This window comes from Gymnogyps californianus, chromosome 15, assembly GCF_018139145.2.
Source record: "Gymnogyps californianus isolate 813 chromosome 15, ASM1813914v2, whole genome shotgun sequence".
NCBI lineage: Eukaryota > Metazoa > Chordata > Aves > Accipitriformes > Cathartidae > Gymnogyps > Gymnogyps californianus.
The window spans coordinates 1,835,480-1,862,406 of NC_059485.1; the positions used below are offsets into that span (position 1 = coordinate 1,835,480).

The 26,927-nt window shown below is 55.1% G+C and overlaps 1 protein-coding gene across 1 annotated transcript; it reads right to left on the reverse strand.

The window, feature by feature from the left end:
• Positions 1–4,099: 4,099 nt before the first annotated feature.
• On the reverse strand, positions 4,100–24,726 carry SYNGR3 (synaptogyrin 3). Its single transcript, XM_050906206.1, has 4 exons — positions 24,628–24,726; positions 12,511–12,751; positions 6,142–6,284; positions 4,100–4,359 (listed from the first exon to the last, which is right to left on the reverse strand). Exons 1-4 carry the CDS (start codon positions 24,724–24,726, stop codon positions 4,150–4,152), a joined length of 693 nt encoding a protein of 230 aa, XP_050762163.1. The 3' UTR covers positions 4,100–4,149.
• Positions 24,727–26,927: the final 2,201 nt, after the last annotated feature.

Sequence of the window (26,927 nt, forward strand, 5' to 3'; positions counted from 1 at the left end):
TACGCAAAAACCATGATGTGGTTAACTTCAGTGCTGAGAAGTAGCTGTGTTGTCGCAACAGCCTCCTGGAGCAAGGCGATTTGGCAGAATACACCTCCAGGAAAGGTACAGGATTGTTTGAATTCTATTCTTTACACCCAAATTCAGCCCTAACCCTGTGCAGAAGCTTTCGGCACGCCGAGAGCAGCACGATCCTGCCCTCTGCGAGCTCGAGTTAGCTGCTGGGCTGCTGAGATCTCTAGGAGAAGAGAGGACGTATTAAAGAGCTTGCGAGGACAGCGTGGGGGCAGCGGCTGGCGTGGCACGGACTCACAGCACAGGCCTGGCACGCTTTTGGGACGTGGTCTGGCCGGTTAGAAGGGAAGCCGCTAGTGCTACTGCACCACAGCGAATGTGCAGGGAGAAAAAAAAGTGGGAGAAAGAAGTACGAAGATTGATGTTACGAATACTTGAACCCCAACTAATCCCCTACAGTTGTTACACCGATGGAGCTCGTTCTCTAACCGTAAGCCCGTAAGGTTCTTTAGTTACTACAGCCCGTACCTGTATACGCTAGTCTGCCTGACAAGTCACGGGCACGCCGATGTGCTACGACAGTCAATGCACGGCACTGCTGGCGCTGAACAGCGAGCGGGGACGCTGCGGGGGCTTGCAAAGAGCCTGGGAAGAGGATTTCGTGCAAGGGGCAGGCACGTGGCATCGCTGGCCGGGCTGGGGGCCGGCGTCTCACCCCGCCTTTAAGCACGCTTTAATTCAGCAGGGCCTCGACGGCTGCCGCGGGGCCGGGGAGCTACACGGGCGTTCGGCAACGGCCTCGCCAACAAACCAGAAAATGGTTTTTGTTCAGGGTGGGCAAACGCTCTTTCCAAGGCGTGTGTGTCTTAGGCATTGCGGTACCACGTTAATTACGGCTTGTCCCGTCCTGCCTGGCTGACACAGCCTCGGCGGGGCGACTACGTACATAAACCCTTCGCTATTGCCCGGAAAAAATACACCAGTTGTGGGCTGCCTGTATGTGCTGCCTGCCTCTGCCTGCAGAGCAGCCCCAGCGCCAGATCCTTCCCAGTGCCACCCCGGCGGGGACGTCCTCCCCTCCACCGATGGGGACTAACATTTTCGGTGGCAGAGGGAGCAGGGTTAAACTTCCTTGAGGTGCCTGTTGATGTGGCTGGACACGTTATTCCCAGCTCCGGTTTAATCAAGGAGCAATCTGTTCTGCCTTCCCGCTGCCAGGAAGCCTCTCGGGCTCCCAAGCTCCTTCCTCCTCCTCCTCCTCTCCTGCCCAGCAAAACGCAGCCAGGTCCTTGCACGCTCACCGTGCCGACTGCAAGTTAAAGGTAATACCGACTTTTGGGGAGCTGTAAAAAGCCGCTGACCTCGAGAAGGACTACGGTGCCTCGGCCGGGGGCTGAAGTCGTGCTGAAGTCGTCCCCGTTTCACCATTGCTGCTCTTAAGGTCAGTCCCGGGGTGAGAGCGTGCATGGGGGGGGGTGCGCGTCCCTTCTGCGTCCCACCGCCGGCGGGTGGGAGGGTGGGGAGGAAAGAAAGGCAATGCAGGCCTCGGTGCGTACATTCAGATGTTGTAATATTCAGCATGGTTACACCAGGGGTCAGGACACGTCCCGCAGTCAGACAGAGCTTTAGTTCTTTACGGTTACAAGGAAACTCTGAAACAGTTATATAGTTAGAAAAAATACAATGTACCGAACAAACATTATCTCACATACAATCAATTTAAACATTTAAATTGATTATAATTTTGCTAAAATATTAACACAAGTACTGTTTGTGCTGCTAAAATTTCAGTGTTCCCTCTAAGGAAAATATTGCTACAGTTCTACTGTACCCTGTATTAAAATCCTTTGCCTTTTTTTTTTTTCCCCAGCAAGACTGACTCTAGAAAAATCGCAAGGGTCCCGTAATTAATTTAGGCTTGTACCGCTCTGGGGTTTGGGTGTCCCTGGTCTGCTTAATGCAAGGATGTCTCGCTGCTCACCGAGCCCCGCTGGCACGGGCCACCCGCAGATGTCCCTGGGTCCCCTCTTCCTTGCTCCTTGCGTTAGCCAAGCAAGCGACACCTCTGATAAAGCAGCGCAGCATCCTCCTGCTCGTGCTCCTGCCTCCGCCGCTGCTGCGGGCAGCAGGGCCAGGCAGCGGCGGCTGAGAGCTACGTACCCCGGTGGTGTTTGCACCTCAAAGCGGGTGCAAAGGTGTCCAGAGGGAGAGACATCTCCTCTGCTGTCGCTGTGGGGAAAGCCCGTGCTGGGGACCGCAGCGGGACGCCAGGTCTCGGTGCCACCGCGCGCGGCCGCGCTGCATGAGGAAGTTGCAGCGGCGCGGGAGAAATGTCTGAGTTGGGAAACGCTGCCTGAAAAATCCCTGCGCCGCTCCAGCGGCTCCGGTGCCGTCGGGTGAGCAGGAGGAGCTCAGCGTCAGCAAAGCCAGCCCTTGCTGCAAATGCACATTTAACCCGGCCTGAATAGCAGGGGAGTCGAGTCATGCACTTTTTGTCACTGATAATGACTGCTCGTGATGAGATTTGCTGCTTATTAATTAATGCATTTATTTGCAATTTAGCAGCAGAAATGAGCTGTGTTAATGATGACAAAAAAACCTGCTGGATGTTTTTGCTACAAGGAGAGCTGGGGCAGTCCGGTAACTATTGCTTGTTGCGAGGTCAGAAGGCAGCACGCAACTTCTGCCGGCGTAAACTGGCAAGGTGAAATCCGGCTCGCCAGCTGCCGGGAGCCAGGACCGCCGGGGGCCTCTAAGGATGGAGCTGCCACCGAGGTGGTCAGGAATTCAAGTTTCAGCTCCTGTGCTTAGTCTTCAGTGACAAATAGCTCGAATCACAGCCACCGCACAGGCAGGCAGGCAGGGAAAGCAGGCAGGTTGCTGACAAGGATCTACTGGATTTTGCACGTTTAGTTGTTTCTGACAAGGCAGGAATTTTGCAGCTGAAAACCGAAACTGAGCCTCTTGCCTGAGTGCTTTTCATTCACTCTCTTCTCCCATTATTTGCAAACACGGGGCCGTGAGCCCCCACATGATGGACTTCAACATGGCCTGTAAAGTCTTTCCAATTCTCCGTCTGAATTCCTCATTTCTAGAGACTGCAGGGTAAAACGCACGTTCGCACCTGAGGTTCTGCTGCAGCTGACGACAGATGGTGGCTGCTTCCCAGTATAAAAATACCCGTTCGATACCGCTCCTAATTGACTTGGACTTTGAGTCGCTGAGACACCCACCCCTTTTGTGTTGGCAGCTCTGGGTTTGAGCGTAAGTGTTCAGTGTTGCCAACCAGAAACTTTTCCTAAATTTGCAAACTTTCCCAACCCCTCAGTTGAAGAAGTGGAACTGCAACGCGCTGTATTTTCTGCTGATAAAAGGCTATTCCTAATTAGCAGCCAACTATTGCTGAACTGGTTTCCAGTTTCAAACAGTAACTTTTTACATCCTCAACCAGAACCCTGTTGAAGCGTAGAAGCAATGTGGATATTCAGCATAACCCCAACCCGCTGTGCCCGCCCCCCCGTGCCGCTTGCATCCTAAGCTAAGTTGGAAACACCTATTTGGATTTTTGGTTTTTGTACAGTAAATATATACAAATAAAAGTAACACAGACACCGCTTATTTCTTTGTGAATTTGGCACTTTCCACGGAACGCGTACAGGAAAGCTCCGCAGCGGGAGCAGCACGGGGCCGACCTCCCCAGCGCCGCCCGCCCACCCTCGCCACCATGAGACCGATTCTGTGTTAGCTCTGGAAGAACGAGATAAATAGCAACTCCTCAGCTACTGTGTTTTCTAACAGGAAAAGGTATTCTGGGCTTTTCCGGGCGCTCAGCAGAGCCCAATGCCCGGCGTCAAGCCGCAGAGAGGGCATTTATTCATCTTTCGCCACGTGTCGGTGATGTGGTAGCAACCTTCCTTCCTTCTGACTTAGAGGGAACACTGCTTTTATAAAACCCTTGGACAGGTAAGACAAGAACCAATACCACTGTACAGAATTCACTGCACAACTAGCTAATAGTAAGGAACCCAGCACTGACTTGCCACATTAAGGAAATGGGACTGAATACATTTGCAATCAACCGGTTAAGTGTACTGCACCGTAGGACTCGGTCTCTTGGTACACGGCCCTCGCCCCTCAGTACGCTGGCGCCTGGTAACCTTTCGGGTTGGTGTCTAAGGTCTCGGTGAAGGGGGGGCTCTGGTAGGTCTCTGTGCTCTCGATGCCGCTGCCGGTGGGGTAGCCGGGGTACGCCGCGTTGGGGTCGGTGGCGAACTGATCGGTGGCAAAGAGCGACATGTCCGTCCCCAGGCGGTATCTCTGCAGCGCCTTCACCGCCAGCGCGACCTGCCGCGGGATGGAGGAGGGTTAGGGAGGGATGGCAACGCCGCGGCCAGGACCCCGCATCCTCCCCCAGGACCCCACATCCCCCCAGGACCCCACGTCACCCCAGCTCGCTGCAAAGCGCCGAGCGCATCGCAGCATCCCAGGCGGCTCCTGGCCCCGCTCCGTTATAGCCGAGAGCTAAAACAACCCCAAACCACAACCCCTAATGCTAAAGAAGCCATTTCTGTGTGACAGGTTGTCCCCCAAAGCTCTGCCTTGGCTGGGGACAGGTCGCAGCCTGGGCTCGGGTCCCTGGCCGTGCAGATTTGGCACCGCTGGCACCAATAAACCCATCTGCTGCGGGGAGGGAAAGCTGCCGAGCCCCGGGCCAGCAAAATAGGTCGGTTCTGCCGAGACTCCTTCACCCTTTCCAGGTTGCCAGTATTCAGGTCACAAACCGTGGGAAATGCGGGCGGCAGAGCCGTGAGCGCACCACGCTCGCTCTTATTTCAGGAGGTTTCATTAACAATTCAATTAGTTTATAAATGACAGGCTCGGGGCGGGGGGGAGGAGATGCCCGCAGACACTGAGAACGGCTTCCCAACCACCGCCCAGCGCCCGCTCCCCGGCCGGTGCTAGTGGGACCGCGGCAGCGGGGCAGGCACTGGTTGTGTGCCACGTATCGATCCCGCAGAGCATCTGGGTTTATTAACGGTACCAGCGGAGGGGTTGCCGGTGTGACCCCACATCCCGGCCATCCTCCGTGCCGGTAGCAGGGGACCGGCATCCCCACTGCCCTCCCTGGGGTGGGAGCAGATGCTGACGGGACAGGGGAGAGCAGCCCACCCGACGCCCTTCCCCGGCGGCTGCATTAAACGGGCTGTCTGGCAATACAGCGATGGAGAAGAGCTGCGGGGGAGCTGGGATTAAAAGAGATTTATTTGGATAATAATAGAGCGGGGAGCAGTTAAACTGGCGAGTAACTGGAGCCAGGCCTGCTGCTGGAAAGCCTCAGACTGTCTTTTGCCCCAATTCTTTTAAGGCAATATGGAATTACTGCACATCTTGGGTGCTCTCTGCCCGCGAAATGCCAGAGAGGGGGTGGTGGTGACGCAGGGGCCATTCCTGCTCCTCCACGCGCAGCCTCCGAAGCAGGAGCCCCCTGAGCGGCGCAGGCACCCCCAGGTACATGCGGGGTCCAGCAGCAGCGGTCAAGGGGCCCCACGGGGTTTTGCACACCCCTGGCGAACATACCTCTGCCGCTGTGCGGCCCCGGGGATGCACAGAGCCTAAAAGCAGGAGCAAAGGGGGTTTCTGCAAGCCCCTGCCTCTGGGGTGGGCAGCAGAGGAGCCAGCCTGGCTTCCCCCGAGGGTGAGCTGATGAGCCTGAGAGCTCCCAAAATCCCCCTGCCATCTCGTGAGACCAGCTCATGGAAGTGATCTGCTCCTGGGGACTCGTTCGCTTCCAACCAAGCTGCTCCCAGGGGTCTAACAAGGTCCTGAAATGAGGACAGCTCGTGGCTGGCAACACGTTTTCGATGGGAATGCAACTTTGCAGCCACAGAAGAAGGGGAAGTCTGGAATTCCCCAGCGAGAAGGGACTGAGCTGATGCTTCCCGGGTAAGAAACCACAAGTTTCATCTCTATTTGGAGGGACCACAGGTTTCCTCAGTACAGCCCCTTGCTGCCCACCAGGATTCACTTCTCCAAACCGTGCCCCAGATTCCTCCTCCCAGGTCAGCGCTGAGCCCAGAGCAGGTTTCATTTCTCCTCTCCCCACCTTAGCTCTGAAGCTGAACTCACCCAGACGATAATGGAGAAGAAAGAGAAGGTGATTGCTGCCCGGGCAGCGTCTGCTCCTTGCAAAACCCCTTTGCTCATCGTCGTCCGTTGCCACTGGTTTGCTAGGAAGCAGAAGGCTACAAACCACAGGAAGGACAAGAAACCTGAAAGAGAACAGAGCTGGTCAGTGCTGTCCCTGCCCACGGCCTCCTCTGCTGCAAGGACCCCCGTTTGCTGATGCACAAACACGCTGCCATCAAGATTTTCAAATAGCAACAGTGACCTTGGGTGCCTTGGCCTGTGGTGTGGCCCAAACGGAGCTATTTTAAAAGAGGCTGATTTGCAATCAGCAGAAAAACAGGGATGGAAGGAACCTTGAAGGGTCATCCAGTGTGTTGCCTGCCTGAAGTTTAGCTCACCTACATCTCAACCTGATCTCGAAGACCTACAGGGACAGCACACCCTCTCTGGACATGCGGTCCTCACAGTCTGTGAGATTTCAGCCTGCTCGCGGGCGTCGAGGCGCTACCAACTCAGTTCCAGCACCCCAGTGTGTTGACCCGCCATTCCCACTGTTCCCTGGACACCACCAGCTCTTAGAGACTTTGGACTGGATACTGCAAGCCTCAGCCAGGAAGAAGCCTGCACTCCTGGGAGCAGCACCAGGCTGCTCGGCTGATGCAGGAGATGGCTTTACAGCTGTTCTGCTTCTGCCTTGGTCCAAGGACACAGCCGGAGAGCTTGAAAAAAGGCAAGGAATAATCACCCAGGAATATGGACAGGCTGCGATTAAGCCCTGCTCCGAACACAGGGACCACGAGTGACCCTGGGACGTCAGTGCATCCCAAGAGCGCAGCAAACGAGCAAGTGCTCATCGTGTGGTGTGCCCAGGGCAGGGACACGGCAGGGCTGCCCACGGAGCCGAGAGGCATGCGGGCTTCACGTGAGAGAGCTCTGCTCATCCCTGCTGCCCTCCGCTGACTGTGCTCCTGTTTTCAGCCTCTCTGAGCTCTGCGGGATTGAGCAAAAACGCTCTGGTGATTATTCCTTACTGGAACCAAAGCTGGCTGAGCAAGATAGGGCTGCAGCTCCCCTAATTCAATCACCAGCCAACAGCACTGCCTGATGCCAAGGAGCTCAGAAAATAGTCAAGAAGCAAGCCATAAGCACACAGTGTAAGGAGCAGTGATGCTTTCCAGCGCTGGGAAGAGGAGCTGCACAACCTGGAGCCTTCCACGATGCTGTTTTAAGGGTCTCCAGCTTTCCCGAGCATCCCCAGCACAAAGGTCCCCCCTCATCCGCCGATTCTGGGTGTCAGCGCAGGCGTGGATGCCGGGCACCGGCAGGCGGGACGCTGAGCTACCCAGCACCTTCCCAAGGATCATTAGCACATCAGTATGAGCAGCCACACTGCCAGTCCCATGGGGCAGCCGGCTGCAAAGCACAGTCTGACTGCAGGGAGAGGAAAGAAGCTTCCTTTATTCCCCTTTATCTCGCCAGTTGTTCCTAAGTACGATATAAAATGCACATGTGCATCCACATCCCGTGCGAGAGTTACAGGGCTCATGGCACACCTCGCCTTTAATTCAAAATTTGCTCCTAACTGCAGTTTAAGAAGACACGCTCCTCATCTCCTTCTCTTGCACGACTGGGCCTGGGGCTTCCCGACCAGCGATGCTTTTATCAGCCTGGCCGTACTCGAGCCCTTGAACTGCCCTCACAGCAACACAACCTCCAGCGAGGATCATCCAGGCTTTCCTTTTCCAAATTACAGACTAATACAACAGCCTCATTTTGCCAACTACAGCTAACGCCTGCCACCAAAATCTCCCCAAATCTCTGCATATACATTTTCACTTCCCCTTCGGATGACCACTTATTGTCAGTGTTAAACGAGACCTCTGGGGCTTACTCCTTAAAGGTCATCCTCAGGGACAGAGATGCTTTCTAGTTCCCCAGCTCTGTTATAAAGGGGCTTTACCAGCAGCTGGCCCCTGTTAGGGGAAGCAGATCCAACCCCTAAATGCGGACACGGGAAGGTGCATGCCCTAGATACGGCGTTGGCTGCAGCTCGGATGACCAGCATGTGGTGAGCATGGTAGGTAGCGGTCCCCCGGCAGGTCTCGGTGCAGGAGATGCTGAACCACATCTCCAGATGCTGCACTGCTGCAGCGCTCCCACCTCCGGGTACTTGGGGAGCAAATGCCACGGCAGCGGGGAGCACTGCCCTCCCATGCTCGAGGAGCAAGCCTCAGTCAGGAGTTTCTCGCTCAAAAACGCACTTTCCTGGAGACAGCAGTGTTTGGAAGTCGAAAGACCAGAGATGAAACAGAAGAGCAGCTCCCAACAGGTTAATTCAGAGCCGCACTGTGGGGAGCAGAGGGATGTTCACAGACAAGCTCTGGAGCCATGCAGTGCCGGCACCAAGGGACACAGGGGCTCTCCAACAAGACTAGGCTGTGTCACTGGTTTATAGAGGGTGAACTTGTTCGGGAGGACCGTTTCTTTGTTTAACGCTCAACCTAGTGCAGTGGGTCCTCCCTCGTACGCTCCTGGGCAGGACACTACCGCAGAGCACAAGTCACAGCCACCACACGGGGACTGCCCGCCAACCAGCGGCACAAAGCCCCATCTATCGCTGGTGTCTTCTAAGGGTTTTCAAGAGTTAAAATGACATCATGCACATCTCTGAACGTGCACCGGCTGCGCTGGGTATTGCAGCTACCGACTTCCTCTGCAGCACTGAGATATGTGAGACGCTGACCTTCCCGGGGCTAAAACCATTCGCTTCTTCAGCCAGAAATGTCTAGTGGGGGTCGCTTCTGCTGCCACCCACGTGGACTTCCCGGAGGTTTCGCGACGCAGAGACAAGCCTTTCCCCTCCACATCCAGCTCTGCCTGGATCCCTGAGAAGAAAAAAGGATTTCCTCCAGTGCCCTGGGGGAGCGGGAAAGCAGGTATTGCTGCCAACGGGGGAGATGGGGTCAGGCACGGACAGCATCTCCAGAGACACCGGCCAGGCGTTGGTTGAAGTTTGGAGGACTGACACACGCCTGCGTGTGAGATCAGGCCTCCCAGGGAGCGCTATGGGAACTATTTTTGTGTCTGCACCAGCACTTATTTTCATTTGTGATCATGTTCACCTTCTGCTAGCACTGCTTCGAGATGAGACTTAGCACCCACTAACGTGAATCAGACACGTGGGATTGCAGCTGACTCCCCTCGCACCCAGCGCCTCACCGGGAACACGGCTGTGCCCTCGACCGGCACCCGCTCGGTCCCGGTCCCACGGAGGGGCTGGCAGTGCCTGCTCCCAGCCCCCGGTGCATTTACAGCATCGGGTGTCAGCGGGTGTTTTGGAGGTGTCTGTTGCTACCCACAAATTTGAAAACCTCAGGAAGAGGGCTGAGCTGCCGGTGGTGTGGTGAGGCTACGTGTGCCAGTGCCAGCTCCAGCTGGAAACAGGCATGGTAGCAGCTCTGCACCCTCCAGCACGCTGGGGAAAAGGAGAATGCCAGGAAGCACCGCAAGAGCCAGTAGATAATTATCATTTTAGGATCTGCAGACAACAGAGTGCAAACACCAGGAAAGATGTGTTACAGCCATAATTACAGCCTGGTCTCAAGCAAGTGCACGTCTACACGAGCAGCTGTAAGAGCAGATGGAAGAGAAAGTCGCAAATGCCGTTTGTACAGTGTGGTGGCCCTGCCTGCACCCCTGCCTGCACCTCTGCCTGCACCCCTGCCTGCGCCCCAGCGTTACCTCCCAGCCGGCTCGGTGGCTCTGATCTGCCACTGATCTGATGCACAAGTCCTTCCTTCCAGCAAAAGAAAGTTGCGGGTTAACGCTTTCATTAACTCCCCCCACAACCTCCACTGACAGCAACTGCCAGCCGACATCTGCTTCGCTGGCAGCCGGCATCAGGCTCCTGGGTGACCCGGGCAAAGGGCCAGAAACGACCTGCTTTTCTCACCCCCCTGCACACCGCCCCGTTTGCAATGCTCCCTCGTACCCTAGCATGCTCCTCACCCGGTTATTTCCCAGATGCATTTTCAGCTTTTACATCAAGCAATAACGCAGAGATCACATACGGAGAGAAGGGATGAAACAGTTGCAAAGAAGCAAGAGGAAACCAAGAATCCCATCCTCGGTGGGGAGGAAAAAAGAAGGGGACAGTGTAAGAGGGTCCCACAGGGGAAGTCTCCAGGGGTTATTAACATGGAGGTAGTTAAACGAGGCAAATTACATGGGTCAGCTCTGCCTCCTGGCAGGTTGGGTGCCCGAGGCTGCTGGGAGCAGCGCAGGGGAGTACGGCAGGCTGCGATCTCTGCAGCTGCGGAAGCTTCACGTGCCAACGGAACCCCGCACTTCATCTCCGCTGCGGGATCCGCTTGTATCGACACTTATTCTGGGAGCGACCAACTGCCCGGCATTTCCGTGTGAGTGGGTGTACAGGCTACGGCAGTAGGGCTGTAAGAAAGGTTTGGGGCAGCCATAATTTTAGAGAAGTGAAGGCACAACAACAGGAATGGGATAAAATACACTGACCAATTCCTCCTGCCGGAGCCCAGGGACCCGCACCCTCCCCTGGGAGCCAACGAGGCAACGCTGCACCGAATTTGGGCTTAGGAGGAGATGGGAAAAACAGCACTGGGTGGAGATGCGTTCACCTGCGACCAAGGACTTTGTTACAAGAGTTCCCGTTTATATCAGCGCCAAGCTGGATTTCAGCACAGCATTTGCTAGGGTGCCCTGTGGAAAACGGTTCATCAAGCGGGGAGAGCGGGGACTGTACAAAAGCAGCGAGAAAGGTAAGGAGCTGCTGGCGGGGAGACGTACCAGGCAGCATGAACAGAGGCAATGCCAGGCTGGAGGGCAGCTATGGAAGACCGCACTTTGCAGACCCCGATAAGTGACGCTGCGTCAGCCACAGGCTCGCGTCCACATGATCTGCATTAAGTGATTGATTTGTTTTACCAGCAAGGAAGTGACTTGCCTGTTTTCTACCAAGAAGCCCGCAGAGGGGATGGCCCGAGGGAGCAGGACGTCTCTGCCCGGACACAGGCTGCAGACACGATGCACCCAGAACACACCCATCGATCCTGGGGTAATAACAAAGTCACTGCTGGCAGCACGGCTGCATTGGGTGGATTTACTAGCGCAGACCTCCGGTGCAATACTGCAGCCTGGCGCCGGGGCAGAGCACAAAACCCCTGCACAGCAGAGGCTTTGCAGGGCAGAACCTGTCTTCTCCAGCTCGCTGCTGAAGCTCGTGAATGCAAACACGATGCACGACAAGTGCAAAAGAGAAATGAGGCAGAGATTGAGAGTGGTACCATTTCACACATGCCTGGCAGGGGAGAGAACGGTTGTTACGAGGTGGAAGGCAGGGAGGATCACAGCCTCGCACCGTTACACGCCGCATCAGCCAGAAGATGGATGTGATGTTCCCCTTCCATTTGAATCGAAGGGTTGCAGGCACCGAGCCCCACGGAAGGGGCTGTAAATATCATCTAACAAGGGCTGGACGCCAGTGCTCTAGCACCACGGAAATAAGCTTTCCAGCAAGGAGAGAACATCCTTAACAACAGGCAAGCGCAGGGAGGCGATGACGGATGTTTTCATTTGGGACCAGAGAGCCATCAGCGACACTTGTGCTGGATAAATCACCTTCAGACTTTGCTAACACAAGAGCCTGGAAATGGAGAACATCAGCTGCAAACTCAGCCAGGCAACTCCCACAGCAGCCGAGCGGAGGATGGCCTCTCCCGGCTCAAGGCATCCTGCCTGCTCGTGTTCACACAGATGAGCTCCAGGTCAAGGGGCTCAAGATGCTGCAGAAGATCTGTGCCAGCCCTTGGGAGCCCCAGACCCACCTGCACACCGCAGTCCTGGAGGCAGCGGGGAATTACAGCGGTATGTAGAAGCGTGTTACTGCTTTGTTCCAAAACACACATGCACAAAGTGAAAACAGACCCAGATGTAACTGATGAAACCACATTTGCTTGAGCCAGAAACAGGAGATGTGGGAGGGTAAAACGCCCCGTCTGCTCTCTGAGAAGCGACCACCAAGCCTCACTTCTCTGGGTGGCCTCACCGAACCCAGCTCAGCGAACGTCTCCGGTTGCAGAAGTGACACAGAAGAGTGGGACACCCCTCTGCCCCAAAGCCACCACACACTGGCTTCCTCGCTGCTGCCTCTGAGCTCACAGCTGGATGGGACAACCCATCTGCCACCCCTGTTCTCCCCGACAGAGGCACATGAGTCGTGCCACGCCATGGGAGGAGAGGGGAGGACTCAAGCATGGTGCTGCACGGTACAGCAACGACCCCGCGCTGCCCACGGAGCCAGCATCGTCCTTCGCAAGCACAGCAAAGCCAGAGATGTACCTGAAAAGCCGAGGTCCAGCAGGACGGCCCGTTTGCGGTCCTTCACGCTGCTGATCTGCTGGAAGTAGAGGTCCACGACAAAGAAGAAGATACAGCCAAAGAAGGCAATGATGCCAACGGCGATGCCGTAGCTGCAGGCACTCTCATTCTCATTGAAGACGCAGAGCAGCTCAGGGTTCTGGCTGTCCGTGTTCACGTAGCACTCGTTCACGATGGAGCCAAACACCACAATGGAGAAAATCTGCAGAAGGAAGGAGAAGACACAAGTTGCTGCTGTTTACATTTAACTCTGTTTTCCAACAGCAACATAATTGGATTCAATCCTGTCTGACTCCATGGCAACATGGCATTTGTTAGACAGATCCCGACTCTCGCCTGGTTGGTGGCCCCAAGCAATGGGCTGGTGGACGGTACCGAGGTCCTCCTTCGCTGTGAGCCTGTCTGCCTGTCAGTGGCTTGGTTTGTAGAGTATTTTAAGAGATGTTATTCTCCAGACAGGCTGGGGAGGGAAAAAATAAATAGATGGGCCAGGTCTCTGCACAGTCTTTCTGCTCGTGCTGCTCTCCACTGTCAGGCTGTGCTCAGTAAACCCCCTTGTGTCACTGCGGAGCGGGGAGAAATGAAGTTACAGGGGATAATTGAGTTGCTGAGCAGGCTGACCCAGGGAAGGACTGGATGCTCAGTGGAGGGGGGACAGGACACGGCAGCGGAGGGAGGTGGGGAGCAGCTCACCTGGGCGCAGCGGGGCAGGGGGAGAGGCTGCCCTGTGAACAACAGGGCCATTTTTTGCCTGGCTTAGCAGGGGTTGAAGGATGCAGCCCCTGCATCCATTATCCAGTGACCTGGTTTCGGCCCTGCGAGGGACAAAAGGGCAGGGGGGTTGCCGGCAGCTGCCCAGGTCCCACTGCTGAGACCCAAGGGTGTTTCATGTCCCTGCAGGCAGGGAAGGAGCCGGATGGCAGCACGCAGCCGGCTGCCTAAATTAATACCGTTCAAGATGCTGCATGCTAAAGTAATTCCCTTATCCCTCCGACACCAAAGGCACCAAGTGGAAGCCGCGGGACCAGCTGCATTACAATTTGCTCTGGAACCTGCTCCGTTAGAGCCTAGAAAGCGCTGCACCGCTGTTTGGATTTCAAGGCTGCGAGCAGGGAGGGAAGCAAGGTGTGCAGGTGCCCCTCCATCAAGCTGCGAACCTCTGATCTTGTCCCTCACTGCCAGCACCGGCTCCCCGCATCCCTGCACGCCTCCCCGCCCCGCCGGCTCGCAGGACACAGCTGGAAGCCACGTACGCAGGCGGAGAGATAAGAGGCTCCTCCAGCATGCCCCGGCATGGCGGCTGCCCAGGAGCAGCTGGGATCTCGGGGTACAATGCAGTTCCCGCTCTGGATGCCCCGCTACATCTTCTGCAGTAACAGCACGACATGAAGTGCACGAGACTGAGACAGGCAACAGACAGAGGTGGCAGCCGAAGAGCCACATGATAAACTGCAGCCGGTGGCCTTTGCAAAGTCACCTGCATCTCACCCACAGAGCTGATGCCCGGCCGTGGGCCACCACCTACAGCCCCGCACTCCCTGAAGCGCAGCGTTAGCAGAGCTAGGTGAAACGGAGCAGAAGCCACTATGAGCAAACCATTCAGAAAGCTCTAACCACTCTTTAACACAACATCATGATAGACATTTTCTCCCAAGCACTGGCCAAATGTCTCACTCCTGCCTGCCCGAAGGATTTCGTTTGGATTTCTCTCCTCCAAACTCCTTCCAGTGCTGGGGTGAAGCTGGGCCAGAGCTGCTTCTGCCTGCAGCTACTTACAAATGCAAGTGTCCCATTAGCAAACACGTCTCAGATTGTCTCCACTAAGTCTCTTCCAAATTGGAGAACAAAGAAATGGATCTGTAAGGGACTGAATTACTAAAATGTGAAGAATTGGTGAGGGATACTTTTTTTTCTCTGTAGGGTGTCATGTGAAATAAATGATGAGCAGAAGCAGCAGACAGAATCTCTGGAGTACGTCCTACTTCAAGTGTGTAGGAGCTCGGGCAAGGAGCCACCCCAGCACCCCAAGCCTGGGACTTTGCCACCAGCTTCTCATGCTGATATCTACAAGCACGTGACGGACGAGCAGGTTCCACCACGCTCACTCCCACCTCCAGAAACCCACCAGCAGGACAACCGAGGGCAGGGCTCATCTTTAAACCCTTTTAGCCAGGAGCTCTATTAGTGACAGCAGACTCCTATTGCTTCTAGCACTTAAAATTCAGGCCAGCAGTAAGCTGGCCTGTGTCGGGTGGCGGAGATGCTCTGAAATCTGCTTGCTAATTTAGCTGGCATCCCTGAGCTACCCGAAGATGTGCAGGAGGTCCCACCGCGGGGTGAGGAGAGCAGAGCTCGCTCCCGACACCCAGTGTTGCTGACAGCGGCGGCTGGAGAGGGCGGCTGTCCTGCCCTGCTCAGCCAGGAGCAGGCGATGTCCTGCAAAAACCCCCAGGGATTCACCTGCGGGTCCCGGCAGCAGCTCTTTGGAGCTGGTTCCATCAAAACACCTCGTGTACCTCCCATCGCTGCCCTAGACCCCCACTGGCTCTGCGCTGGCCCCTTCTCTCCATGGCCTGCTTAGCCGAGATCAGCATTTCCACCCCGGCAGAGGCGAGCACGCGTCCCTGTCTAGGCGACAGGCAGCAGGAGTGAGTTTTGGCCCTGGAAACGCTCCTCAGCCCCGGGAATTAGCCCGTTCTTGAACAACGCCCTCCTAGAAATGTGGGTTTCCAAATGTGCATCTGCAAAATTCAGGTGCAACCTTTGATTCCCCCTGGAGCCCTAACAGGGGGTAGAAAGTACAGATGTCCCACGGACCTCTCCACGGCTGGCACAGGGAGATTATCAGGCCTTCCTCCTCTTCGAATTTAACCACGACCCGGGGTCCTGTCCCCCATCCATCCCCGGCTCATCTCAGCTCTGAGCACCAGCCACAAGCTCGACGGCAACCCGAGTCACCCGCTATGCATTTGCACCCTCTTCCTCGCTGGCACTGCACTTACGGAGCGCTCGGCTGTCACACCGCGCCGGGCACATCATCATCATGCAAAGAACAAGAGGGTTGCATTGTAAGAAAGAAACAACAACAAACAGTAATAATAATTTTCCCAGGGCTTTGGCAGCAGCTGTAATATCAGCAGTTGTAAAAATCTGTTCATAAATAATGCAAAATTGTTATTTACCATCAGAAATAGCAGCAGCATTTATAAAACAGGCCCTGGAAGAAATAATGTGATTCTGGAAAACATGAATAATTGAGAACCTCTGATTCCACAGGATTATTTCTCTGGCAGGCCAGCAAACTCGTACTCAGCTTCTCCGATAAGTGTTTTACTTAGTCCTCCCAGGATTAACAACCTGGACTACTTCTCTGTGCTTTCGGGTGCCTGTTGGGGGCTCACATTTTCAGTGGGTGAGGGAGGGTTCCCATAAATACGATTAAGGACGCTACAGGACAGGGTGTCTGGCTGCCTGCACGCAGGTTTGCACGCCTGGGGCTGTCGACAGAGGATGCCCAGGGAGCGCTTCTGGGACGGCTGCAAGCGCAACTATTACCGGAGATGGAAAAAAAAGATGTTTCACCACTTAACTTCAAACTCCAGAGGGTTCTGCAAAGCAAAGCATCCTTCTTGCTGCCGGATGACCCGAGCAGCTCACGCCACAAGACCCCCTCGACTGGGCGCTGCCTGCAGCGTTTCGATGCAGGCAACATGGGACATGCGGCTTCTTCTCGGGAGGCCAAAATAGTAATGAATTGCAAGCACACGCATTTGATAGATGCGCTCAAAACATCAGCGCTGGCTGAAATACTCCTGTCAAAACATGCTTTTCAGTGAAAACAAGTCTTTCCATGGGTTTTCTCTCCCTCCCCCCGTGACTGAAATTTTATAGTTTTCCTTAAAAAAAACAACTGGTGCTGGTAAAGCATCTTAATGAGAATAGACTTGGCGTTGTCTTTCTAAGTATAGATGAAAAAAAATTTTTTGAGAAAATGTGGGTAGATGGGGGAAAATAAAACCCATATGATTTTTTTAAAGTTCATGCAAAACACGTGCCATTTTCCAATCACCTCTACAAACTGCACTTGCTCAAACCCACAACCAGTTCATCAGAGACTTGAAAGCAAAAATACAAGGTCAGATTTTCCACTGCGAGTGAGATTTTACGGGTCTGAGCAAGAATGCAGGGATCCTGCTCTCCCGAGGCACTCCTCCGACTCCCACCTCCTCCTGCCTGTCAGGTCGGTCCCCAAAACTGCAGTCCCTGTCCCCAGGCAGGGCTGTGACAGCACTCGGGACCAAGTGCCAAGATAGCTGGCACGCACAGCACAGGGGCATCATCCGCGCAAGCCCCCGTGTCCCAGTGGCTCCTCCGTATCTCACAGGCTTTGCAAAGGAGCCTGAGCATTCACAGGACACTCCATTTTCCAGCTGAACAACCCAACCCAACACGCAACAAATTTGGCTCTCGCTGGGTGAACCGGTGCAAGACCCAGTAAGAAAACTGGATTACCTCCAGCCACCCCAGTATGAAATTGCATGCCCCCTGCCAAAGCTTTCACATAAATCTGCTTGCAGCTCGGGGTCTCCTGGCCAGCAGCCTGGTGTGCGGGTTGCTCAGCCCTGCCTCTCCTCGGCACGCAGTGGCAGAGAGCGGCTGGAAGATCCCAGCACACGGCCGGGGCCATTAGTGCTCCTCTCTGCATTCAGCTGCAGGGAGGGATGGGAAGGAGGAAAGCTGTCTTCTCCCATGCTTTCCATTAAGACTTGCACTTCAGCCACACAAAGGAGCTTCTGTGCCTCAGTCACACCCTGGGAGGGAGAACAACGCCAGTCAGGGAGATGCATGAAGTGCTTGGACCCACAATGACGCAGATCAGCTGCTCGTGCAAGTGCAAAGGGAGCTCGTGTTACACCAAACCAGCAAGAAGCCAGGGACCTCACTTCTTAATGAAAGCCAGCTGCCCAGTTCCCCCAGTTTAAAGCTTGCTTCCAAGCAAGAGGGGCTACCTTGCCAGGCCAACGAGCATTTCTGTAACGCAGGACAAAAGGACAGGTCTCGGCAGTGATCGGTGACAGGGTCTGGGTACGCTGGCCATGCCAGACTCCGGAAAATGGCCGTGCAAAGCTGAAAGCAGAGGGGTTTTGAGTATCACCCTAAAAACCTGGGAGAGCGCCCTAGGGATGCTGCTTACCCGAGGCTGGAGGCTGCGTCTGGGCAGGAGCCTGCAGCTCCAAGGCTGCCTTTGGTATCCAAAGTGCTGGATCCAGAGGCACATCTCACCCACTTCCCTTGCTTGCTGCTCACCTCCCATTTTCCCCACTCACCCTATTTTAGGCAAGACCTCTTGCCTCTTTTGGTCCTGGCAATGGCTGTTAAGTGCAGGGGACCGTAAGCGAGTGCCCGGTGCCCTGTGCTGGTGGATGCCCCGGCAGGGTCTGTGCTGGAGGGGCAGGGAGGGGCAGGCTGCCGGCAGCACGGACAGGCAGGCAGCCCTGCAGCAGGAGACCGAGTGAAATCTCATTCTTTCCCCCCAAAAAAGGAAAGGGGGAGCCTGAGAGGGCAGGTTCCTTGCTCGGCAGTGTCCAGGCACTCATGCCCAGGCTGCTGGACCCGCAGCTGCTGCCAGACCCTTGCAGGAACCCAGGGCGCTGGGGATGCCTGTGTGCCCCACGACGGAGACACCATTTTAGGTGTGCATAAAGCTGGGAGACCTGCGGCTGCCTTCTCTGCACCAGATTTTTACCATCTGGAAGAAGGTGGCTGGCCAGGCTGCCTGGCTCGGTTCTGTAATTACACTTCGCAGATCCACGTTCCCTCCCAGGGCTTGAGCCGGCTGGACCCCAGGACACGCATATTTTTCACCCACGTTGCTTTTAGCCTTCTGTAGCCCAGGCACCTAAAATGTGCTTCAGGAGACCTTGCGGTCTGAGCACAGCCATTGCAAGGAAAACAAAAAGCAAATAACGCAAGAGAGCACAAGCTGAAAGCTTCAGTTTATGAACCGTCAGCCATTTTAAGGTGAGATGTTTCCACTGCTGATGCACTGTACTTTGATTTGGGACCTATAAAAAACATTACCAGAAGGTGTGGGGTTGTAGGAGACTGCAAAACCTTGCTTTGATTACACATGCAAGCAACCATTAATGTCAACATCAAGGAATTTTAATGCTTGAACAAAAATAATCCACTGCTAATTTGCTCTGCTGTAGCTCACAATCAATGGTGTTGGGCACAAACTGCATGTACAGAGAGCCGGTACCAACGTCTGGGTGATCCTTCGCCACTCTAACGCGAGCATCAGTGAGACAGATGCCACTCCGCTCGGCACCCTCCCCTCCTCGAGCCACCCACCACCCAGCAAGTGAAGGATGGACCACCAAATGAGAAGGGAAAACAATTAATGTCAAATCAGCACAGGCCAAATCCTGCCTAGCACTGAGCGTTTTCATAAGCCCCAGTTAAGCCCTTGTCTTGAGTCGCATACGTACCTTGTGCAGATACTCCGCTCAGGGATGAGTTAGACCCTTGGCAGAGGGCCAGCCTCCTTCAACACCCACCAAGCTCAGATTCTGGAGGAATCGGGTCCCGGGTCCCTCTCCAGTTTATCTTTACAGTTGTCAGTCATGGGGAAGTTTCCAGCACAGATCTGCATAATTTATTGGAGGGTGTGAAGACTAAAGAACTACTTTAAGCACTGCCAGATCTCCCACAAGGACTATGGATACGACCACAAAGGAAAGACCTGATGCAGTTTCTGGCACAGAAAGAGGTGGTATGATGCTGGCCGTAATAGGTTTATGGACATGTCTACCAGGCTAATCAGCTTGGGAAGGATGCATATTGATGACCACATGACCGATTTTTACTGAACTACTTTTTCTAATGTGGCAAGAGATGCTGGCTGAAACACAGTGCCCATTCAAAGTTCCTAATCTAGTAATGCAATCTGAGCACATGGCAAGCCAGCAGTGTTTTGAACCAGTGATAACAGGAAAATGATAATTTAACAGCATTTTAAGCTCAGATGCAGTGAAACTTCTGTATAATTCCATTACCAAAAATGTTAAATTTAAGTTCTGCCTTTAATCTACAGCCCACGGAAAGAGAGAATTAAGACGGAAATCTGGTGACCCTACTGAAAAGCAGCCAAGACCAGACAAAGTCCAGAGCAGCTAAGATCACGCTAATGATTCTTAGCGTTGCCACGAGCTCCTTAAGTGCCAGACCAGCCTTGCAGCTCTTCTCTAAGAGCCCCAAGTGCTCAAGAGTCAGTGAAACCCCTGAAGGCCGTGGGAGCTATTCGGAGCATGCAGCACCGGGGCTCCCACCTCGTATTTCTCGTTGTTGTCTCCTGGGGAGTTCTCAGCCCACTGCTGGGTACGCCAAGCAGCCACCTCCATCGGCATCTGCAGGATGCCCGGAGCCGGCAAGGTCTGCTCCAGCAAGGGAGATTTCCAGGCTCCAACTCCAATCCCTTACAAGAGCTGTGTGTTGTAGCCCTGCAAACCCAAACGTACGCCCCACAGCATCTCAAACCAGCACTCTTGTAGCATTTGGGTTTGCAGTGTGTGAGTATGAAACTCCTCAGAAGTGCTCTGTCCTGAGGGTGCAGGGCAGTGACAATCCTGGAGCCATATTCTTCTTCATTTGCTGCCTGGCTCTTATGCTCCTGAGCTTGTTTTTTCTAGCAAAAATAAACACACCTTTTACCATGAGCACAAATATTGCCCTTTCCATCCCTCTGGAGAAATAAAACCAACCTGGACCAGGACAGAAAGGGCACGCTCCCTCCCTCCAAGAACCACCACCTATTCCTAATACATCAGACCACCACCCAGCACATCCCTTACCAAAGTCACAACTCAGCAAAGCACATTTGCCTTGCTGAAAGACAATGATCTGCTGTATTATGGACTAAGAGCCACATCAGTGCAAAGCTGAGCACACAAAGATTTTGCTGGGTCTGAGCCAAAGTAACCTCTGGTCATCAAAGTTCCCTACCGCGTATCAAAGGCTAGAGGGACTGCCACTTTGCTGCCATGCCTCTGCCAAGTAATCAGATTTGGCTGCCCTAGTCCAGTCCCTTAATAAAGGTTTTGCTCTTAAAAGCACAAAACTATTGCAAGGAAAACCCAAACAAAATACTGGGCCCAATGAAATAAAATACTGCACAGGGAAAGCTCTCTCCAGTGATCCAAGTGATGAACTACAAATTCATTCAACATTAAGAAACAAGAGATAACGGCAGCAGAGAGGGTCAGGCAGCTGCCGACGTGTTGGCTGCAGGCAAGGTTGTCCAGCTGTGTAGGTCATGCAGGCAGCAACAGGGGGGGTCACTGGAGCAAGAAACAACCATTTTAAAGAAAATACTTAAGTATTCCGCTGTGTTGTAGTAAAACAGGGACCCGATCTCCTGCTGAGCTCCACAGAGGCAGAGGGAATGGCTGGGTGGGCAGAGGGAGGCGAGAGCGGCCCAGCCCTTCCAAGCTGGCTGCACCGGTGGGACCTGGCACCGCGCTTTTACTGTTGCTTTTACTGAAATTCACAGGAATTACTGAAAATATTTTCCGGAACTGCTTTTAAAAGTCAAACCTAAACCTTCGCTAAATGAACAATGCCCCTGCAAAGCTGCGTGGCCACTGGAAAGTCTAGCTGGTGCTAGCAGTCACAGAGAAAGGAACTCATGATTCTGCGGGCATCCTTTGTGAATGTCAAGTTTGGGTTGCTGTGCAAAAAATGTCTCAAAAGGAAACCACAAGAGTGATCACATCTTCATCTGACAAACTGCATCAGACGGAGGGGGAAGAGATGAATGAGGAACTGTTAAATGGTTCTTCCCAGCTTTTGATTTTACAGCTCAAGCCAGGAGCAGTTTTTTCCCTTCAGATACTCAGAATTACTATATCTCTCAGGGAGCAGTTGCTGTGTGAGGTGGAATCAGGAATCCCCTTTTGCCATCACTTACATTTGGGGATTTCTACACTGAAGACACCATTCACTTGCCAGTCCCTTAGATGTTTGCCAGCACAAGGTCTGAACCCACGGCCTCGAAGCAGCTACCGGAGTCACAAAATGGAGCTAGACCTTCCTTTGGAGGTAGCTCATCATGAAACCCCAGTGATGGCATTAGCCAGATTGGCACCGATGGTGGTTCTCCATCGCCCATAATCCCACCCAAACCAGCACATCCCAGGCAGCTCCCTCCTTTCCACACCAAAGGAATGTAACGTCATACGCACAGCAGGGGTTACGTCTCCGAGGTTTGATCCAATTGCACAGGTTAAACACGTTTTAAAAGATGCAACAACAAAGCACAGGAAGGAAAACCACATGAAGAAAACCCACCCTGACACCTAAACTCAGTCATCCTCAAAGCCTTAGTCAAGGGCTTTCTGAATAACCATCCACGGCTGTTACGTCCAGGCACAGGCAGCTCGTCCCTCCGCCGTGACGGCAGGCAGGCAAGCTCAGGAAGGTTTCTGTTTGCTTTGTGAATCAGGGAGCGTCACGGCGGGGTGTTGGTCAGTGCCGCCCGCCCGGCTGCCAGCACGGCGTGATAAGGAGCAGACGCCGTCGTACGCCACAGCACTACCGCACTCTCCCAGGGCAGCAATTACGAGTGTCAGGGCAGAACAGAAAGGCAGCAGAGACCTTGCAGGCAAACCCTTTTGGCTGCCTCCTCCGTCCAAGCTCTCCATCTTGACATGGGTCCCGGCTGGCAAGAGCAGCAAAGGAACCGCTCAGAAGGAGCCCGGGCACACATTGCTTTACAAAACCTGCAAGAAATAGCAATGGCCATGCAAGCAGGCGGGCAGGAAACCTCCACTCGTACCTCTCACCCGACTGTAGTTCCTGCTCACACGGGAAAGGAGCTGTAAATGCTGAATGGGTTTAAGACACAGGTAACCGGACTGCAACAGCTGAGTGAAGGCCAGCCGGGGCTCTGAACCCCCAAGCTGGAGCGGTGATGGAGAAGGGTCCCCGACAGATCTGCCAGCAAATGTGAGACCTGGGGAAAGTGGCCCAAAGGACTTTTAACATGAGCTTCCACAGCCTGATCCCCAGCTCACTGAAAATGGCAAAAAACCTCCCTTGGAGCTCACTGGGCTTTGAAGCTGACTCCAAATATTGCAAAACATTTAGGCTTGGGACAGCACAGTGCGCATCCCACATTTGTCCGCGTCAGTGGGTCCCTGCACTTGTTTAGAGTTCAGTTGATGCACTTCTGTAGTTGTAAGCACTTGGTTTTCACAGATTCCCTGTGAACGCAGAACCATGAAACGAGTGACTTTGCCATTGAATAAACCAGCCAGCAAATATATGCATGAATGTTTTCTAAGCTGGAATTTTTATTTTATCTCGCTATTCCGTATTCTGTTTCTGCTTCCCAGCAGTGTCCGATCCCCTTCTGTACAAGGATGGTGAGCTCTCTGGGTATGTGGTGGCAGATTTATTTTACGAGGGGCCTAACTCACCATCAGTGGGTCAACAATTTATCTAACGTACCCAAAACCAACACCACTGCCAACAGTTTGCCATTGCCACTTGAGGAGGATTGAGGAGGATCCAGGTGGATCCAGACCAAGTTTTCTGGACTGAAGCAATGCTTCTAGGAAACAACTGCTGCCAGGTGCCCAAACCCTGCCCAAAACGCCCCATCCACCCCAAGCTGGATGCTCCAGACCCATACCTGGCCTCCCTTCTTCTCCAGTGATGGAGTCAGGGGCTTTCTCAAAGCCCTGGAAAGCACGCTGGCTCCCATCCAGCAAAACACTTAAGCATGTGGTTTAACTTTAAGCATGTGATTGCAGAGGGAATTGCTCACGTGCTTAAAGATAAGCACATGCTCCCATGTTGTGCTGTACAGGGCCTTGGCCGGGGCACCCCACCCTAGAGAGCCCCACAAATGCACCCGTCGTGTCGGCTGGAAGGAGGGCAGCTGGGGGAGCAGCACCTTCTCATCACACCTTTCTTTCACTCACTGCCTGCATTTGGCACTGCTGAAGGTGACACAGAGCCAGCGTGGGTGGCCGAGGGCCTCCGGGCACAGCAGAGGTGTGACATGGGCAAGGACGAGCCCCCCAGGCCTAGTTTGGCTTGCCCGCAGCCTCTGGCCAAGCACCGGAGCCAGAGCCGGCTGTGGTGAGAGCTGGGCAGACCCTCCCCGCCGGGGACTTTTGGGAAGGGCCAGGCATTGCCAGCCTCCCGAGGCCATGCACGCTTGCAGATCTTAGCAGGTAAAAGCCAGGCTGGGGGAGGCAAATTAGTGGCTGCCCCCAGGCAGCCGGGCACGACGGCCTCAGCGAGCATCAGTGCGCAGCTTCCTGTGCTGCTTATTCACAGACCATCGGCGAGCGAAGCCTTCCCTGAGTGGCTGCACAGCATATTCCACCTCCTGCTTTCTGCTCCACGGTAGGAACTCGTAGATGGGAAACAGCCAAAAAATATGACATCCTTTCAGAAGAACAGGGGGAGCTGGGCAGGGCTGGCCCTCAGATTTCTTCTGTCACACACATGCATGCATGGAGTGTGGAAGGAAGGAAAATGTCCTCTGCCTCCTGATTTACACCCCATCCCCTTGCCCTTTCCTCAAGCACCAGGGAAAAACTGGTAAGGGGCAGTGGCACATTCACTCGCTGCACCTTGCCCCATTCCCAAGGAAACTCCCTGCAAACACCCATGGGAGCCAGCAAGCCCTGCCACCCTGGCCGGGACCCAGCCAGCCGCACACCACACGGCTGGCCACCACCCGCCACAGCTGCACCAGCGCCGCACGGCTGCAGAAGCACCGCACATTGCACGAACGCTGCACGATGCCCGCTCAGCGCACATTGCACGGGCACTGCACAATGCAACGGGCACTGCACGCTGCACGGGCACTTGCACGCTGCAACGGGCACTGCGTGTTGCAATAGGCATTGCACACTGCACGGGCACTGCCAATGCAACCGACACTGCACAGTGCAATGGGCACTGCACATCGCACGGACGCTGCCCGGTGCCCGGGCACTGCCCAACGCCCGGTACCGAGCCCCGCGGCCCCGTTTCCCGGCCAGGACGTCCGTTCCGCCTTACCCAGGCCGTCGCCCGGAGGATGGTCTGCGGCTGCTTCAGGAAATCCACGGGGTCGACGGCCCCCCCCGCCCGGCCCGCTCCGAAGGAGGCTCCTTCCATCTTCCCCCGCCGCCCGCTCCGCTCCGCTCCGAGCCGAGCCCAGCCGCGCGCGCCCCGCGCCGGCCGCGCGCCTGCCCGCCCTCCGCGCGCCTCCCGCGTGGGCTCGTCCGCAGCGCCGCGTGCGGGCAGCGGGAGGAACCACCCGCCGCGGGGGGGGGGGGGGGGGCGGGGTACCGGCAGGTGCGCGCACCCGGCGCGCCGCCCGTCCGCCCCCCCCCGCAACGAGCCCGAGGTGCGGCCCCGGGACGCGGCCGTGGGCACCGTGCTGCGGCCGGGGACACCGGGCTATGGCCACGGTCACTGTGGTACAGCCAGGGACACCATGCTATAGGCACGGTCACTGTGCTGTGGTTGGGGTCACCACGGTACAGCCAGGATACCTTGCCACAGCCAGGGTCACCGTGCTATTCCAAGGATTACTGTGCTACGGCGACGGTCACCACGCTGCTTCTGGGGATAGCATGCTACGGGCAGGGGTAAGGTGTTGTTGCCAGCATCACCGTGCAATGGCAAGGGCTACCTGTGCTACGGCCGGGGCAACCCATGCGGCTGCAAGTACCTGGGCTGTTGGCAGGAGGGAGATGCCATGGCCTGGAGTGCAGGGAGGTCCCCGCGCTGCTCAGCTCACCTCTGCTGCAGATGCACACCTTGCTTCCCCAAAGATAAAACACCCTTTCTCCGCCCAGACCCGCTGGTGTCCCTGCTGATAGCGGGGACAGGCAGATGTAACAGCAGAAAGGGCTGCTGTCACCTTTTCGGGGAGCCAGAGCCTCGGAGGCCCCCGCAGCAGGCAGCACTGCCTCAACGCAGGCAGGGCTTTCGGACCTACAGCACGAGCAAGGTGCTCCGCGGGCAGCTCGCTCGGAGCCTTTGGCTGAGAGCAGCCTGTTCGCATGGCAGAGGGAAAGGTTTGGCGGCTGCTTCACAGCAAGGCACGCCGTTACGCACCCGTTAGCCGGTGCAAGAAAAGGGAAACGAAGACTGATGGGGCTGAAGCTCTTGCTTTCCTCGTGCAGGAAAGGAGGCACCCAGAGCTGCCATGGGACGGGAGGAGGCCAAGCCCCGTCCCCGCTCCCTCCTCAGGGACAGTAGGAAGGAGGAAAAAGAGAGGAACCTCACAGAGGGAAACCCTCAATTACTGCAAAGGGAGTTCCCCCCGTGGCTCCAGGACCATCTCCTGAGTTAGTTTTCGTAGCACCGTGATGATGATCCCGGTTCCATAGATACCGATGCCATGACAACTCTGACATCATCTCTGCTTCGGACGGGAACTGCAGGGAAAGTCGCAGAGAGGAGTACGCATGCACTGCTGGCACGGAGCAGGCCTCCAGTTGGGGCTGGGGGGCTTCTTGTGGCTCCACCACCAGCTCTCCTCCCGACCTGCTGTCCGTACAGCTCCATTTCCCCGTGCAGGCACCAGTGCCGCTGCCAGATCGCATGGGGTACGTGTGTAGCAGGCATGTTAAGCCCCTTACATGCAAAACGCTGTAACAAAGCAAAGGATTCCCGTGCGCTGGGCCCCATCTCCAGCTCGCCTTTTGCAGCTTTGTCAGCCTGTTCTTTCTGGCAGGTGGAATCAGGATTTAACTGTTAAAGCTCATGATGATGCCATTCAGTTTTTCTCAATTACAGGTGAGTCATCATCTCTCCAGATCTATTTCTGACTCTCAGCAGGAAAAGCAGAATTCAGCCTTTCGTTCCTCAATGCCACCGGCTCAGTAGAAATCACATTTTACTATGCAAAAAACGAAATGGCTATGAAGAGAATGCCAGGTTGGCCCTCCTGCTTTCTTCTGGCAGGATGTCTCATGGGGCTGGCCAGGGATTGCACCCAGTGTCAAGAGTATCACCTCATCCCTGAACTGCAGGTTAAGAACAAAGACCATATTAACTTGAAGGGATTACCATAGGTGAGATTTTCAAACAGCTTCAGCAGTTTAGAAGCAGCTGTTCCAGTGCCCTCAAAAAAATCATTTTCATGCTTGGAGAACAAACCATCCTGTATCCCTCAGCCCAGAGGTACGTACGATGGCAAGGGCAGCCCTGCTCCCCGAGGGTGCCCAGTGCCAGGGAGGCTCCCTTGCCTGGGTTGGGCTCAGCACACCCCGCACCTCGCCCCGCGAGCGGGCGTCCCCGACAGCCATTGCCATGCCGTACATCCCAGGTGGGTCTGTGCGACGCGAGCAGCTCGCGTACCTGAA